The sequence below is a fragment of the Zalophus californianus genome, chromosome 15 (genome assembly GCF_009762305.2).
Source record: "Zalophus californianus isolate mZalCal1 chromosome 15, mZalCal1.pri.v2, whole genome shotgun sequence".
NCBI lineage: Eukaryota > Metazoa > Chordata > Mammalia > Carnivora > Otariidae > Zalophus > Zalophus californianus.
In genome coordinates, this window is record NC_045609.1 from 55,257,432 (window position 1) to 55,275,515 (window position 18,084).

Consider the following 18,084-nt stretch of genomic DNA (forward strand, 5'->3'; position numbering starts at 1 on the left):
CCTGCTTTTAAATTCTCTCAAAAGAAGTGAAAGACTAAAGACCAGATTTTAGCTGTGAATCTCTCTCACACACACACACACACAGACACACACATACACACACACACACACAAATCTCAAGGCTTTCCCAAATTATCCCCTACCTTCTAAAATAAGTTTTTCTGGAAGCTTAGTGGCCTCAAGTATTTCAACTGAAAAAGAGTCTGTGGGCGCCTGGGTGGCTCAGTCAGTTAAGCGTCTGCCTTCGGCTCAGGTCATGGTCCAAGGGTCTTGGGATCTAGTCCCACATCGGACTCCTTGTTCAGTAGGGAGTCTGCTTCTCTCTCTCCCTCTGCCTACTTGTGCACACTCTGTCAAATAAATAAAAAAATCTTAAAAAAAAAAAGTCTGGAATAGGAGCAGTTAACCAAACATGTTTCCTACTTTTTAATTCCCTCTCATTTTCTCCTCATTTTGGATTCTGGTCACCCTTAATTACATCAATGATGTGAATTTGGGAGCCTTTTGCAAAGAAAGCTTATTGATCATTTGCTTATAGCAATTTCATTTAAATATTTCTCACTAAAAAAATAAAACTTTTCCTCTGCTTTTATTTATCTGTAAAATGACAGAATTGACCTAAATGGTACTCCAGTTAAAAAATTTATAACCAGGGGCACCTGGGTGGCTCAGTCAGTTAAGCATCTGCCTTTGGCTCAGGTCATGATCTCAGGGTCCTGGGATCGAGTCCAGCATTGGGTTCCCTGCTCAGCAGGGAGTCTGCTTCTCCCTCTGCTGCTCCCCCTGCTTGTGCTCTCGCTCCCTCTCTGTCAAATAAATAAATAAAATCTTTAAAAAAAATTTTTATAACTATGGTCTTATGTGAACGGCTATCTATAGAAATACTCCAGAATTCCACAAGAGGGCAGGCTGTCTAAGTAAATGTGGAGCCTGATTGGTGATGATGGACACTATTTCCTAGAGAAGAAAATTATTTTCTATATTGCAATAAAGAAATACAAGAACTCCATTTATTGCTTTTCCTTTTTTTTATTTTTTAAGTAAGTTCCATGCCGAACGTGGGGCCTGATCTTATGACGTGATCTTATGACCCTGAGATAAGAGTTACATGCTCTACCTACTGAGCCAGCTAGGCACCCTAGAACTGTATTTAACAATTTAACCTTTTTCTTTGCCTTAGCTGTGATTTAAGTTTGAAATGAAGATTTCTTATTTGATTTCTATCTTAGGCAAACAAACCTGTACTATAATTTTAATTCATTTGTGTTAGTTTTTCTTCTCATAAAACATGGATAGCTTTTGCTTTTTTATATTTGTTCCATCAAAATACCTGAATTTTCCCATCTTCCATCCTTTAATCTTTTCCTCTGTGTTTTTACACATGGTTCATTTCAACTATTCATTATCTAAAAAAGGTTTCCAGGTCCCTAGCTATTGCTTCCTTCCTACAGGAGTGTACAAGCTTACCAGACAGGTGTGATTCTGCATTGATAACTTGAATTATTAGGTGCTTTTATTTATTTATTTTTATTATTCGTTTTAAGTAATCTCCATACCCACGGTGGAGCTTGAACACATGACCCCAAGATCAAGAGTCACGTGCTCGCTCCTCCTACTGAGCCAGTCAGGTGCCCCATTAGGTGTTTTTAGAAGTGGCTTCTTTAAAGTTTTTTCTTTTGCTCTTCAAAATAATAGTCACCTTGGGTCAGAATCAAGTAAACATAAGTAGTGATCTAGAGTGTTTGGAAGACTATTACTAAACAATCTAGGATGGAATGGACTTCCCATTTAAGGGAAAAGTGATGTGTTGATTTTAAGCAGGCTGAAATTTTTGCTGGAAAGGGGATTGCTAGGTAAATATTGCTTTAGAGATTCTAAAATTAGCTTTACCTATTATCAACAACAAAAATTTTTATATGTTTATTTTAATGGTATTTTCTAAATCTTTCCTCTCCTTTAGCCTTACCCTGTGATCCCACTTTAATCCTGGGCTGTGCTTCCTGCAATGTGATCTGCTCCATTATTTTCCAGAATTGTTTTGATTATACAGATCAGACTTTAATTGGTTTCCTCAAGAGATTTAATGAAAACTTCAGGATTTTGAGCTCCACATGGATCCAGGTGAGTTCATGATCCTCTCTTTTTTCTGACAAATCCAAAATTCTGTATGGACCATGCTGTGAAGTGAATGAAAACTGGACATTTTGGATATTATAATGTGGTAACTGTGGAAATGAGCTTCTTCCCCCTCCTTGAGATTTGTTTTGTTTTGTTTGTTTTGCTTGCTATAGGTTTGTTTGCCTTTTTGCTTTCTATAGGCTATAGATGTTTGTTTATTTTGTGACTTTTCTGGACCGTTTTTGCTAAGTCTCTTCTTTGTCATGTGTGGTCTCTGAAATCTCTGTCCGTTAACTGGTGTTTAGTTAGTGTTTTGATGGAGTTTTCCTTGAATGTGAGGAGCTGAAAAGAAGGGAGAGAAGGGGGTGGGGGGAGAAAGAGAGAGGAGAGAAAAGGAGGGAGGGAGGGAGGGAGGGACGAACGAACAAACAAAAAAAACGAACAAATGAACGAACTCTTCCAGATTTGGTTCTGGGCTAGGCACTCCTTCAGTGCTTTCATCAGACTGTTTTCAATTCTTTCTCAGTCTTGTTGCTTACATCAGCCAGAGGTGAAAGCTAGGGTCTTCTGAGGTCTTTTCTTAGCCTCTGTCCTGCTTTCTAAATTTTAAAATGTGTAAATTCCTCAGTATACATGGGTACATTTGAATGCCCTAATTTCCAGAAGATGTTCTCGCCCCAGCTTTTCTTCCCAGGATTCTGGTGCTCTATCATATGCCTTAACTAGTCTTTGCCCCAGGAGGCTGTGGGTTATTCATTTGCCTTACAGAGTTTTTGAGGCAGGCCTGTTGCTCTCCACCCTGAATTCCAGGTTAAATGAAACAAAGACAAGACTCTGTGTCAGTCCTTAGATTGCCCCAGAGAAGTTGCAGCAGAGAAAACACAATTTTTTTAAGGTCTGCTCTAGTCTCTTGCACTAGAAACCAGAATCCCATACAAGAAGCTACCCTTGTTAAGACTACTGCCAAACTGAGGAAGGAGGTGGGAGAAGGGTAAATTAAAAATTCCACAAAGCTTTTCCACCATTTTCAAGTTGCCTTTTTCTTGATTTAGCATTCACTTGATTTCTAAAAGCCTTTGTTTTCTAGAGTTCTGACAAGTTGATTCTCATGGTATTTGCCAATATTTTCAGCCTTTTTTTGGAGTGTCCTGCCTTTGGAGCTGTCTACTCTGACATTTTCACTGGTCATACTCCAGTGAAGTGAATTTTTGAATACCATAATCCGGCCCAAGGCAAGCATCATGGAGTGTGCATCTGGGAAACATAGTCGAAACCTTTATTTCACAGACAAGAAGACAAATGTCCAAGTATGGAGCTGGTGAAATTCAAGCCTATTGACTCCCTGGCTTGTTGTCTTTCCACTAAATCCCAAAGTCCAGTTTTGGTGACTGCCCAGAAACATGTCCATAGCACTCAATGGGCATCCAGGCCCTTGCTGAAAGGTTCCCATTGCCGGTAAGGTTTGTCCTCCACTCACACTTAGTGACCTCTTCATCACATTACTTAGCAGAAATATGCTAATCCAGGAAGGAAGAGAATATCTCCTTTAAGCAGAGAAAACGTTTGGGACCACAGATGCTGCCAGGAAGCACTGATGAGGGAGTAGCTTGGTGCTGTACATCAGGTTGTCCAAACTCCCTTAAACTCAGTCTTCATCTATAAAATGTGAATTGTAGTAATGCATGGCATTCTATGTTTCATAGTTGTAGGGAAGAATTAATATAAAAGAAAAAAGAATTGACATAAAGATGCTTTAATACTGTAAGGTTGATGTGTGAGTATAGGAAATTATTGTCATATTTCATCATTTGGTCATAGTTTTCTCCCTCAGATATTTCTATGAACATAGAGAATTACTTTATACGCACAATATAAAATGCTCCCCCAGAAGATAGAGACCATTTTTTCTTCATCTTATTTTTTAACCAGGGCTTGGCATGTCTTATATATGTCTTCAATACATGTTTTTAAATTTAATAATTTTTTTAAAAATCTTTAAGGTCTACAATAGCTTCCCTGCTCTCCTTGGTTATCTCCCAGGAAGTCATAATACAGTATATAAAAATTCTGTTTTTGTGAAAAATTACATTTTGGAGAAAATAAAAGAACACCAAGAATCCTTGGACATTAACAATCCTCGGGACTTCATTGATTATTTCCTGATGAAAATGGGACAGGTAAAATGTTACTTATAGATCCCTTATTTGTTAGCCTGAATTTTTTTTGGTTTACTGATTAGATCTGTACTTATGAGAATGTTTAAATTGTCAGGCAAGAAATGCTTGACTGACACTTTAGGTACTTATGTATGCATGGATCTGGATTGAGCATCATGGAGCATCATTCAATCTAAGATTGAATTGTTAAATAACTAGAATACGTGGAACCTATTTGTTGAGTTTCTACCTGATTAGAAAGAGAATGTACACTTTAGGGGAAATAAAAACACAAACAAGTTAGAAATTACAAAATATTGAGCCATACAATGAAGGTATATGTGATCATGTCACAGCGTGTGGGAGAGTAAGGAAGAAAGGTTTAACCTAGCTGGGCTTCTTGCTTGTCCTGAGGGCTGATGTAGATCTTCAAATATTTGCAATAAGGAATAGGGGAGGGAATTTCAGATTGGTAGAATGGTATGATGAGAGGTTCAGAAGTGCATGTCAGCAAAGAGATTAGATGGGTGGAAAAGGGAAATCTTCACTGAGTGTAACCAAAAATGATTTTGGACAGATAGAGAGTTGGATGTTGGTGTCTGCCAAATAACTGTAAGCCTGAATGTTGGCATGAAGAGTTTTGATTTGATCAGGTAGATGCATGAGCCAGAACAAGAGTTGAGTGCAAATAATTATTGGGGAAAATTTTCCTGGGAGTCCTGTAGAATGATCTGTATGATAAGAATGGGGCCCAAGGACCAACTGTGAGATCTTTCATTTCTTGACTTTGGCTTGATGAAAGTCTGGACCATGGAAATACAGAGGATCCTGAAATAAAATCAAATTGTCCATCTTGTCACATCTCAGATCTATAGAGACTGGTTTTAGTTTGAGGAGAGGATAAGTAGGGACTGTATGGGAGATTTTAGTAATAAGAACAGATATCCTATTTGAGAAATTTAACCAAGGAGTGAAAGATTCAGATAGTAAATCTGAATAGTGAATTTGATGAGTGATGAGGTCAAGCTGGAAATCGTGTGACAAAAGTAATGTAATGACATAAGGACACTTGTATGGAAGCAACATCCTCCTTGAACTAAGGAGAGGCAGAATCCAGAATGCATTGTAAAGAGCTAATTCTAGAGAAGGAAATTCCTTCATCTGAGGCCGTCATTACTTTATCCAATCTCTTTGTAGCTCTGGGCAGAAATGAGAAACCGATGAGTAGGCTAACATGGCAAGGAGTCAAAGATGCTGATGAAGGTTGATTGTCAAAGAATTGTCCCTGGATTTCAGCTGGACTGCTCAAATCACGTATTCTAGGTGGAATGAAGTGAAGAAGGTGGTGGAATGGTTTGAAGAAGCGGGAAGAGGGAAGAAATGAATACTTCCACGCTCTGCTTTCTCTGCAGTTAGGGCAATGATTTTTATCTTCCTGGTGATCAGCTGATTTGAGAATCTGATTAAAAGTATGGACACCTAGAGCATGCAACTCATTTTTTTCCTTAGGATTTGATTTATTTATTTGTCAGAGAGAGAGAGAGAGCACAAGCAGGGGGAGCTGCAGGCAGAGGGAGAAGCACACTCCCCACTGAGCAAGGAGCCTGGTGTGAAACTCGATCCCAGGATCCTGGAATCATGACCTGAGCCGAAGGCAGATGCTTAACCAACTGAGCCACCCGGGCATCCCGAGCATGCAACTATTGATCTTAGGGCCATGAGTTTGAGCCCCACATTGGGTGTAGAGTTTACTTAATTCTTCTTTAATTTCTTGGCTGACCCATTCATTCTTTAGTAGGATACTGTTTAGCTTCCATGTATTTGAGTTCTTTCTGACTTTCCTCTTGTGATTGAGTTCTAGTTTCAAAGCATTGTGGTCCGAAAATATGCAGAGAATGATCCCAATGTTTTGGTACCGCTTGAGACCTGATTTGTGACCCAGAATGTGATCTATCCTGGAGAATGTTCCATGTACACTAGAGAAGAATGTGTATTCTGTTGCTTTGGGATGGAATGTTCTGAATATATCTGTGAAGTCCATCTGGTCCTATGTGTCATTTAAAGCCTTTATTTCCTTGTTGATCCTTTGCTTAGATGATCTGTCCATTTCAGTGAGAGGGTTATTAAAGTCTCCTACAATTATTGTATTATTGTCAATGTGTTTCTATGATTTTGTCATCAATTGGCTTATATAATTGACTGCTCCCATGTTAGGGGCATCTTTTGCTTAGATGATCTGTCCATTTCAGTGGGGAGGGTGTTAAAGTCCCCTACTATTATTGTATTATGGTTGATGTGTTTCTTTGATTTTGTAATTAATTGGCTTATATAATTGGCTGCTTCCATGTTAGGGGCATAGATATTTAAAATTGTTAGATCTTCTTGTTGGATAGACCCTTTAAGTAGGATATAGTGTCCTTCCTCATCTCATTATAGTCTTTGGTTTAAAATCTAATTTGTCTGATATAAGGATTGCCACTCCAGCTTTCTTTTGATGTCCATTAGCATGGTAAATGGTTTTCCACCCCCTCACTTTCAATCTGAAGGTGTCTTTAGGTCTAAAATGAGTCTCTTGCAGACAGCATATCAATGGGTCTTGCTTTTTTATCCAATCTGATACCCTGTGTCTTTTGGTTGGGTCATTTAGCCCATTTACATTCAGAGTGACTATTGAAATATATGGATTTAGTGCCATTGTATTGCCTGTAAAGTGACTGTTTCTGTATATTGTCTCTGTTCCTTTCTGGGCTATGTTACTTTTGGGCTCTCTCTTTGCTTAGAGGACCCCTTTTAATATTTCTTGTAGGGCTGGTTTGGTGATCACAAATTCTTTTAGTTTCTTTCTCCTGGAAGTTTGTTATCATGAATGACATCTTGTCTGGATGAAGTATTTTTGGCTGCATATTTTTCTCATTTAGCACCCTGAATAGATCATGCCAGTCCTTTCTGGCCTGCCAGGTCTCTGTGGAGAGGTCTGCTGCCAATTTAATGTTTCTACCATTGTAGTTTATAGACCTCATGTCCCGAGCTGCTTTCAGAATTTTCTATTTGTCTATGAGACTTGTAAGTTTTACTGTTAGATGTCGGGGTGTTGACCTATTTTTATTGATTTTGAGGGGGGTTCTCTGTGCCTCCTGGACTTGAATGCCTATTACCTTCCCCAAATTGGGGAAGTTCTTCACTATAATTTGCTCCAATATACTTTCTGCTCCTCTCTCTCTTTCTTCTTCTGGGATCCCAATTATTCTAATATTCTTTCTATTATGGTATCACTTATCTCTCGAATTCTCCCCTCATGATCCAGTAGTTGTTTATCTCTCTTTTTCTCAGTTTCTTTATTCTCCATCATTTGGTCTTCTATATCACTAATTCTCTCTTCTGCTTCATTCATCCTAGCAGTTAGAGCCTCCATTTTTTTTTGAGATTTTTTAAAAATTTTTTATTGTTATGTTAATCACCATATATTACATCATTAGTTTTTGGTGCAGTGTTCCATGATTCATTGTTTGTTCATAACACCCAGTGCTCCATGCAGAACGTGCCCTCCTCAATACCCATCACCAGGCTAACCCATCCCCCTACCCCCCTCCCCTCTAGAACCCTCAGTTTGTTTTTCAGAGTCCATCATCTCTCATGGTTCGTCTCCCCCTCTGACATACTCCCCTTTTCTTCCTCTCCTGTTATCTTCTTCTTTTTCTTTTTTCTTAAAATATGTTGCATTATTTGTTTCAGAAGTACAGATCTGTGATTCAACAGTCTTGCACAATTCACAGCGCTCACCGTAGCACATACCCTCCCCAATATCTATCACCCAGCCACCCCATCCCTCCCACCCCCAACCACTCCAGTAACACTCAGTTTCTTTCTGAGATTAAGAATTCCTCATATCAGTGAGGTCATGTGATACATGTCTTTCTCTGATTGACTTATTTCACTCAGCATAACACCCCTCCAGTTCCATCCACGTCGTTGCAAATGGCAAGATCTCATTCCTTTTGATGGCTGCATAATATTCCATTGTGTATATATACCACATCTTCTTTATCCATTCATCTGTCGATGGGCATCTTGGCTCTTTCCACAGTTTGGCTATGGTGGACATTGCTGCTATAAACATTGGGGTACACGTACCCCTTCGGGTCCCTACATTTGTATCTTTGTGGTAAATACCCAGTAGTGCAATTGCTGGATCGAACGGTAGCTCTAATTTCAACTGTTTGAGGAACCTCCATACTGTTTTCCAGAGGGGTTGCACCAGCTTGCATTCCCACCAACCGTGTAGGAGGGTTCCCCTTTCTCCACATCCCCGCCAACATCTGTCGTTCCCTGACTTGTTAATTTTAGCCATTCTGACGGGTGTGAGGTGGTATCTCATTGAGGTTTTGATTTGGATTTCCCTGATGCCAAGCGATGTTGAGCACTTTTTCATGTGCCTGTTGGCCATTTGGATGTCTTCTTTGGAGAAATGTCTGTTCATGTGTTCTGCCCATTTCTTGATTGGATTATTTGTTCTTTGGGTGTTGAGTTTGATAAGTTCTTTATAGATTTTGGATACTAGCCCTTTATCTGATATGTCATTTGCAAATATTTTCTCCCATTCTGTCGGTTGTCTTTTGGTTTTGTGGACTGTTTCTTTTGCTGTGCAGAAGCTTTTTATCTTGATGAAATCCCAATAGTTCATTTTTGCCCTGGCTTCCCGTGCCTTTGGCGATGTTTCTAGGAAGAAGTTGCTGCGGCTAAGGTCGAAAAGGTTGCTACCTGTGTTCTCCCTTAGGATTTGGATGGACTCCTGTCTCACGTTTAGGTCTTTCAACCATTTGGAGTCTATTTTTGTGTGTGGTGTAAGGAAATGGTCCAGTTTCATTCTTCTGCATGTGGCTGTCCAATTTTCCCAACACCATTTGTTGAAGAGACTGTCTTTTTGCCATTGGACATTCTTTCCTGCTTTGTCAAAAATAAGTTGACCATAGAGTTGAGGGTCCATTTCTGGGCTCTCAATTCTGTTCCATTGATCTATGTGTCTGTTTTTGTGCCAGTACCATACTGTCTTGATGATGACAGCTTTGTAATAGAGCTGGAAGTCCGGAATTGTGATGCCGCCAGCTTTGCTTTTCTTTTTCAGTATTCCTCTGGCTATTCTGGGTCTCTTCTGGTTCCATACAAATTTTAGGATTATTTGTTCCATTTCTTTGAAAAAAGTGGATGGTATTTTGATGGGGATTGCATTGAATGTGTAGATTGCTCTAGGTAGCATTGACATCTTCACAATGTTGATTCTCCCAATCCATGAGCATGGAACGTTTTTCCATTTCTTTGTGTCTTCTTCAATTTCTTTCCTGAGTATTTTATAGTTTTCTGAGTACAGATCCTTTGCCTCTTTGGTTAGATTTATTCCTAGGTATCTAATGGTTTTGGGTGCAATTGTAAATGGGATAGACTCCTTGATTTGTCTCTCTTCTGTCTTGTTGTTGGTGTATAGGAATGCCACTGATTTCTGTGCATTGATTTTATATCCTGCTACTTTACTGAATTCCTGTATGAGTTCTAGCAGTTTTGGGGTGGAGTCTTTTGGGTTTTCCACATACAGTATCATATCATCTGCAAAGAGTGAGAGTTTGACTTCCTCTTTGCCAATTTGGATGCCTTTGATTTCTTTTTGTTGTCTGATTGCTGTGGCTAGGACTTCTAATACTATGTTGAATAGCAGTGGTGAGAGTGGACATCCCTGCCGCGTTCCTGACCTTAGGGGAAAAGCTCTCAGCCTTTCCCCATTGAGAATGATATTCGCTGTAGGTTTTTCATAGATGGCTTTTATGATATTGAGGTATGTACCCTCTCTCCCTATACTCTGAAGAGTTTTGATCAAGAAAGGATGTTGTACTTTGTCAAATGCTTTTTCTGCATCTATTGAGAGGATCATATGATTCTTGTTCTTTCTTTTGTTAATGTATTGTATCACGTTGATTGATTTGCGGATGTTGAACCAGCCTTGCAGCCCAGGAATAAATCCCACTTGGTCGTGGTGAATAATCCTTTTAATGTACTGTTGGATCCTATTGGCTAGTATTTTGGTGAGAATTTTTGCATCCATGTTCATCAAGGATATTGGTCTGTAATTCTCTTTTTTGATGGGGTCTTTGTCTGGTTTTGGGATCAAGGTAATGCTGGCCTCATAAAATGAGTTTGGAAGTTTCCCTTCCATTTCTATTTTTTGGAACAGTTTCAGGAGAATAGGTATTAATTCTTCTTGAAATGTCTGATAGAATTCCCCTGGGAAGCCATCTGGCCCTGGGCTTTTGTTTCTTGGGAGATTTTTGATGACTGTTTCAATTTCCTTAGTGGTTATAGGTCTGTTCAGGTTTTCTATTTCTTCCTGGTTCAATTTTGGTAGTTGATACATCTCTAGGAATGCACCCATTTCTTCCAGGTTATCTAATTTGCTGGCATAGAGTTGCTCATAATATGTTCTTATAATTGTTTGTATTTCTTTGGTGTTGCTTGTGATCTCTCCTCTTTCATTCATGATTTTGTTGATTTGGGTCATTTCTCTTTTCTTTTTGATCAGTCTGGCCAGGGGTTTATCAATCTTGTTAATTCTTTCAAAGAACCAGCTCCTAGTTTCGTTGATCTGTTCTACTGTTCTTTTGGTTTCTAGTTCATTGATTTCTGCTCTGATCTTTATGATTTCTCTTCTCCTGCTGGGTTTAGGCTTTCTTTGCTGTTCTTTCTCCAGCTCCTTTAGGTGTAGGGTTAGGTTGTGTATTTGAGACCTTTCTTGTTTCTTGAGAAAGGCTTGTATTGCTATATACTTTCCTCTCAGGACTGCCTTTGCTGTATCCCAAAGATTTTGAACAGTTGTGTTTTCATTTTCATTGGTTTCCATGAATTTTTTTAATTCTTCTTTAATTTCTTGGTTGACCCATTCATTCTTTAGTAGGATGCTCTTTAGCCTCCATGTATTTGAGTTCTTTCCGACTTTCCTCTTGTGGTTGAGTTCTAGTTTCAAAGCATTGTGGTCTGAAAATATGCAGGGAATGATCCCAATCTTTTGGTACCGATTGAGACCTGATTTGTGACCTAGGATGTGATCAATTCTGGAGAATGTTCCATGGGCACTAGAGAAGAATGTGTATTCCGTTGCTTTGGGATGGAATGTTCTGAATATGTCTGTGAAGTCCATTTGGTCCAGTGTGTCATTTAAAGTCTTTATTTCCTTGTTGATCTTTTGCTTAGATGATCTGTCCATTTCAGTCAGGGGGGTGTTAAAGTCCCCCACTATTATTGTATTGTTGTCAATGTGTTTCTTTGCTTTTGTTATTAATTGCCTTATATAATTGGCTGCTCCCATGTTCGGGGCATAGATATTTACAATTGTTAGATCTTCTTGTTGGATAGACCCTTTAAGTAGGATATAGTGTCCTTCCTCATCTCTTATTACAGTCTTTGGTTTAAAATCTAGTTTGTCTGATATAAGGATTGCCACCCCAGCTTTCTTTTGGTGTCCATTAGCATGGTAAATGGTTTTCAACCCCCTCACTTTCAATCTGGGGGTGTCTTTGGGTGTAAAATGAGTCTCTTGCAGACAGCATATTGATGGGTCTTGTTTTTTAATCCAATCTGATAGCCTGTGTCTTTTGATTGGGGCATTTAGCCCATTTACATTCAGGGTAACTATTGAAAGGTATGAATTTAGTGCCATTGTATTACCTGTAAGGTGACTGTTAACTGTCTGTTGTCTGTGTTCGTTTCTGCTCTTTGCTGCTTTTAGGTTCTCTCTTTGCTTAGAGGACCCCTCTCAATATTTCTTGGAGGGCTGGTTTCGTGTTTGCAAATTCCTTTAGTTTTTGTTTGTTCTGGAAGCTTTTTATCTCTCCTTCTATTTTCAATGATAGCCTAGCTGGATATAGTATTCTTGGCTGCATATTTTTCTCGTTTAGTGCTCTGAAGATATCTTGCCAGTCCTTTCTGGCCTGCCAGGTCTCTGTGGATAGGTCTGTTGCCAATCTAATGTTTCTACCATTGTAGGTTACATATCTCTTCTCCCGAGCTGCTTTCAGGATTTTCTCTTTGTCTCTGAGACTCGTAAGTTTTACTATTAGATGTCGGGGTGTTGACCTATTTTTATTGATTTTGAGAGGGGTTCCCTGTGCCTCCTGGATTTTAATGCCTGTTTCCTTCCTCACATTAGGGAAGTTCTCTGCTATAATTTGCTCCAATATACCTTCTGCCCCTCTCTCTCTCTCTTCTTCTTCTGGGATCCCAATTATTCTAATGTTGTTTCGTCTTATCGTATCACTTATCTCTCGAATTCTTTTTTTGAGATTTTATTTATTCATTTGAGACAGATACAGAGAAAGAGAGCATGAGCAAGGGGAGAGGCAAAGGGAGAGGGAGAGGCAAAGGGAGAGGGAGAACCAGACTCCCCACTGAGCTGGGAGCCCAACACAGGGCTCGATCCCAGGACCTGGAGATCATGACCTAAGCCAAAGGCAGATGCTCAACCATCTGAGCCACCCAGGCACCCCTGGAGCCTCCATTTATTATTCAACTTGGTTAGATTTTAGTTCTTTTATTTCTCCAGAAAGGGATTCTTTAGTATCTTCTATGCTTTTTTCAAGCCCAGCTAGTATCTTTATAATTGTCATTCTGAACTCTAGTTCTGACATCTTACTAATGTCCGTATTGATTAGGTCCCTAGCAGTCGGTACTGCCTCTTGTTCTTTTTTTTGAGGTGAGTTTTTCTGTTTTGTCATTTTGTCCAGAGAAAAATCGATGAATTAGAGAACAAAATGCTAAAAGAGTAACAGTGACCCCAGAAAAATATACACTAAACAAAGCAGAACAGACCTGAAACCAGGGGGAAAAGAAAGGAAAAAAAAAAAAAAATATGATCAGGTTGGTGAATAGAACAGAGCCACCCACTAGATTTTGGGTGTATTTTGTTTTGTTAGAAGAAACTGCCTTCCAAAATTTTAAAGAAAGAAAAACTTTTATATATATATATACACACAAAAAATAAGGTTAAATACAATGAAGGGATAGAATATGACTGTAAAAATGAAAATTAAAAAAGATTTTAAAAAAGGAATTGGTAAGATAAGATGTTGGCTGAAAAAGGAAAGAAGAAAAATTTTTTTAAAAAAATAGAAAAAAAAAGAAAATTTAAAAAATTAACTTTGAAAGACTAAAGAATCATGGGGAAAAAGCCATGAATTCTATGTGCTATATTCCCCTAGCCCTGGAGTTTTGCAGTTCTCACTGATCGGTAAACTTGGTCTTGGCTGGCTGTTCTTGCTGATCTTCTGGGGGAGAGGCCTGTTGCCATGGTTCCCAAATGTCTTTGCCGGAGGCAGAATTGCCCTGCCCTTGCCCGGGGGTGGGCTAAGTAATCTGCTCAGGTTTGCTCTCGGGAGCTTTTGTTCCCTGCAAGCTCTCGGTACAGCTTTGGAGGACGAGAGTGAAAATGGCGGCCTCCCAATCTCTGGCCCCAGAGGAGCCAAGAACTCGGGTCCCCACTCCTCAGTGCGCCCCCAGAGAAAAGCAGTCAGTCACTTCTGTCTCCCCGGTCTCCGGCCGCACTCCGTGCTCACCCGGCCTGTGACTGAACGTTTCTATCTCTGGCTCCCGACCCCATGTGGAGTCTCCAAACCCAGCAGATCCCTGTGGTGTGCTCCCGCGCCACTCCACCCAGGTGAGGAGAGGGGGTCTCCCCGGATCTGCCGCTTGTTGGGTCCCAGCTGGAAGAACAGTGGCCCGACTGTGCTGGGGATCACAGTTTATGGCAACCCCGAGCTGAGAGCCCACTCCTCAGCTCTGTCTCTGCAGCTGGCGTCCCTACTCCAATACCTGGGAGCTCTGCTGCACTCAGGCACCCCCGGTGTTTCTGTGACCCTGTGGGTCCTGAGACCACACTGTCCCGCGAGGGTTCCTCCCCCCACTTAGCCACTGGAGCGACGTCCCTCAGCGGAGCCGACTTCTAAAAGTTCCAATTTTGTGCTCTGCGGCTCTATCACTTGCCAGAAGCGGCCGATGGAGGCCCCTTCCCCCGCTGTCTATCCTCCCGAATATCACCTCGGATTCACTTCTCCACACATCCTACCTTCCAGAAAGTGGTCGCTTTTCTGTTCGGAGAGTTGCTGCTATTCTTTTCTTCAATCTCCTGTTGAGTTTGTAGGTGTTCAGAATGGTTTGATAGCTAGCTAGCTGAATTCCTGGGACCAGACGAAATTTAGGCCTCCTACTCCTCCGCCATCTTGCTCCTCCTCTGGGTGTAGAGTTTACTTAAAAAATAAAATAGTAGGTTACAATTTGAGCTGTTTTGTAGGCAAAATGTTATTCTGCTCTTTTTTTTTTTTTTTAAAGATTGTATTTATTTGAGAGAGAGAGAGAGAGCATGATTGGGAGGAGGGGCAGAGGGAGAAGCAGACTCCCCACTGAACGGGGAGCCCAATGTGGGCTTGATCCTAGGAGCCTGGCATCATGATCTGAGCTGAAGGCAGTCGCTTTCACTGACTGAGCCATTCAGGCACCCCTCTTTTTTTTTATAATAACTTTTATGAGATTTTTACCTTAAGTTTCTGTTTATTTTTATGTGAAATTAGTTTTCTGGAAATTTTAGAGGGAATTGCATGGTTTAGGAATATTTTTCTAACTTCATAGAGCACCCTCTTTTGTTGTTTTTATGTAATATTAAAAAATGATGGTGGCTTGCCAACTCTGTTCCCCTCACACTTTTATTTAGATCAAAGACTTGCAAAAGTCACCTGTTTTTATAAATAAAGTTTTATTGAAACACACACAAAGTATGGACACCTTCCCAGAAGAATGCACCTATATGAATGTTTTTGTATTTTGCACATATTTTGAGGGATTTCCTTAATGCTAGGAAGCCTCTCCACTGATCCTGGGCTCTGACATCTCTCATATATCAATTAATAGTATTTCCTTAATATTATATTTAAAAACTGCATTGTTGGGGCGCCTGTGTGGCTCAGTTGGTTAAGCGACTGCCTTAGGCTCAGGTCATGATCCTGGAGTCCCGGGATCGAGTCCCACATCGGGCTCCCTGCTCAGCAGGAAGTCTGCTCCCTCTGACCCTCTTCCTTCTCGTGCTCTCTATCTCTCATTCTCTCTCTCTCAAATAAATAAATAAAATCTTTAAAAAAAAAAAAAAACTGCATTGTTACTCTGGAATTCATTAGAATATTTAGATTCTAGCTTGTTATTCCTTTTTTTCTTGTTTTTAATATGTTCACTGAGTATAATTCACTTGCCACACCCTTCCCACATTTGAAGTATAATTCAGTAATTGTGTATTTACAGAGTTGTGCGACCACCACCACAATCAATTACCAAACGTTTTCATCACCCTCAAAAGAAGCCCCATAAGCTTGAGTAGTCATCTCCACTGTCCCCAAACCCCTCCAGCTTTCAGGTATCACTACTCTACTTTGTCTCTATAGATTTGCTATTCTGGGTGTTTCATATTAATGGAATTATACAGTATGTGGTCTTTTGTTCTAGCTTCTTTCATTTCATTCCTCTATGTGCTTGAATGATATTCCAGAGTAGATATACCATATTTTATATATCCACTCCTTGGTTGATGGACATTTTGATTGTTTCTGGCTTTTTGGCTCTTTTTTTTTTTTTTAAGATTTTATTTATTTATTTGAGAGACAGATTGAGAGAGCAAAATCCAGGGGGTGAGGCAGAGGGAGAGGGACAAGCAGGCTCCCCCACTGAGAGAGCCCAATTCTGGGCTCAATCCACGATGCTTAACCCACTGAGCCACCCAGGCACCCCTGGCTTTTTGGCTCTTATGAATAATGCATCTATGGACATTTGTGTGCAAGTTTTTGTGTATACCTATGTTTTACTTATTTATTTTAAAAGATTTTATTTATTTATTTGACAGAGACACAGCAAGAGAGGGAACACAAGCAGGGGGAGAGGGAGAAGCAGGCTCCCTCCTGAGCAGAGAGCCCGATGCGGGGCTCGATCCCAGGACCCTGGGATCATGACCTGAGCCAAAGGCAGATGCTTAACGACTGAGCCACCCAGGCGCCCCTTGTGTATACCTATGTTTTAATTTCTCTTGGGTGTATACCTGTTGGTAGAATTGCTGGGTCATATGATAATTTTATATTTAACCTTGGGAGGAAGTGTGGTGGATCAAAGACCTAAATGTAAGAGCTAAAAATATAAAACTCTTAGAAGAAAACTTAGGCATAAAATTGGCTAAAATTGATGAGCTATGTGTATGTAAGCACTGATTCTTCAAATTCACTTCAACAGATAGAAATGCTAATAATGGTTTATAAGTGCCCTACTCTTTTTCCTGGCCTTAGAGTAATTTTGGGTTGGAAAGGTTAGAAAAGTGTGTGACGTTGATGTTACCAGTGGGTCTAGCAAGTACAGCTACTGAGATTAAGCCTGTCTTAATGGAGTTGATGATATGTTAGGCATGCCACAGGTCACTTGGGGATTGTAAGAACCTTATTAAACTAATGTTGGCCTAGAGGACTGGATAGGAAGGTTTTTTTGTTTTTGTTTTTGTTTTGTATTTTAGTGACCTGCATAGTCAGTATTTCAAGTGACCCCATTGTTTTCAATTTTGTGTCACCCTTATCTTAAACCAACTTAAGTTAGTTGCCCTTGTGAGGTGCTTTTATTCTCCCCACGTAAAATTTATGAGATCTCTATTCAGTCAGTCTCTTATTCTCAGCATTTGCCTTACTCCTACAGTCTCCTTCATCCCTTATGGGCAGTTAATGCCCAAACTTTCTGTCTTCATGTCTGTAATATTTCTTCTCTTTGTGTGTCTGCATTAATTCCTGCACTTGTTTCCTAGACCAAACTGCTTCCCGCCTTACATCTAGAATACCATAGCGGCTGGCCCCCTTTTGTCTTTGTAAATCCATTCTCACTACAATCTGTTCTAGGATGTGCTGCCATGTTAGCTTTTGCACATTTTCAACTTCATAATGAGTTTTTAGGGAATATAGAATCCACATAAATTCTGTAACAGAAGAAGAGAATTGCAAACTCTTGATCCTGGCTTATACCATTTTTTAAGATACAGCCCTAATTTACTCATTTCTATCAGTTAGGATTGGTTTGCCTACCAACAAGAGAAAACCCAGTTAACAATGTTTTAAAGAAATAGTGGGTTTATTTATCTCAGGTACAGAGAATCTCATGTTGGGCCGGCAGTCCAGGACTTGTACAGTAGCCCTGAAGTATCATGGACTCGGGTGCCTTCCATTTTTCTTTAGCATTATTACTGTGTAGGCTTCATGTTCATCATGTTTCAAGATGATGTCTACAGTGCTTCCATCAACATATCTGTGTAGACATGTAGTAAGCAGAAGGAAAGAAAGTGACATCAGTAGGCCATTGGGGACGCTTAGGTGGCTTAGTTGGTTAAGCAGCTGCCTTCAGCACCGGTCATTATCCCAGGGTCCTGGGATCGAACCCCACATCGGACTCCCTGCTCAGTGGGGAGTCTGCTTCTCCCTCTCCCCTCCCCCAACTCATGTGCTCGCTCTCTCATGCTCTCTCTCAAATAAATAGATTAAAATCTTTAGGGAAAAAATAGGCCATTGGTAAGAAATCAGTTGTTGGCCAGTGTAGGTGCAAAAGAGGGTAGGAAATGGAATTTGTAGGCAAGCAATGGGTAAGGGAATAGGAAATGAATATTGGGTCAACTAATCCATACAGTTTGCCATACCGTACAGTTGTTGTTATTTTAACACGACACTCTCCAGTTTCTCAGTTTGATTACCTTTATAACAATGTGTTATTTTAG

General features: G+C 40.1%; 1 protein-coding gene across 2 annotated transcripts in view; it reads left to right on the forward strand.

Annotated features, from left to right (window-relative positions):
* The window catches only part of LOC113923367 (cytochrome P450 2C41), a 33,398-nt gene that overhangs the window by 5,408 nt on the left and 9,906 nt on the right, over window positions 1–18,084 (forward strand). The window contains exons 4-5 of one of the 2 annotated variants that reach the window (XM_027595941.1): window positions 1,961–2,121; window positions 4,119–4,295. In XM_027595941.1, the coding sequence (XP_027451742.1) occupies window positions 1,961–2,121; window positions 4,119–4,295 (338 nt within the window). The remainder of the gene's footprint in view (window positions 1–1,960; window positions 2,122–4,118; window positions 4,296–18,084) is intronic. The other variant, XM_027595942.1, reaches the window with a different exon arrangement.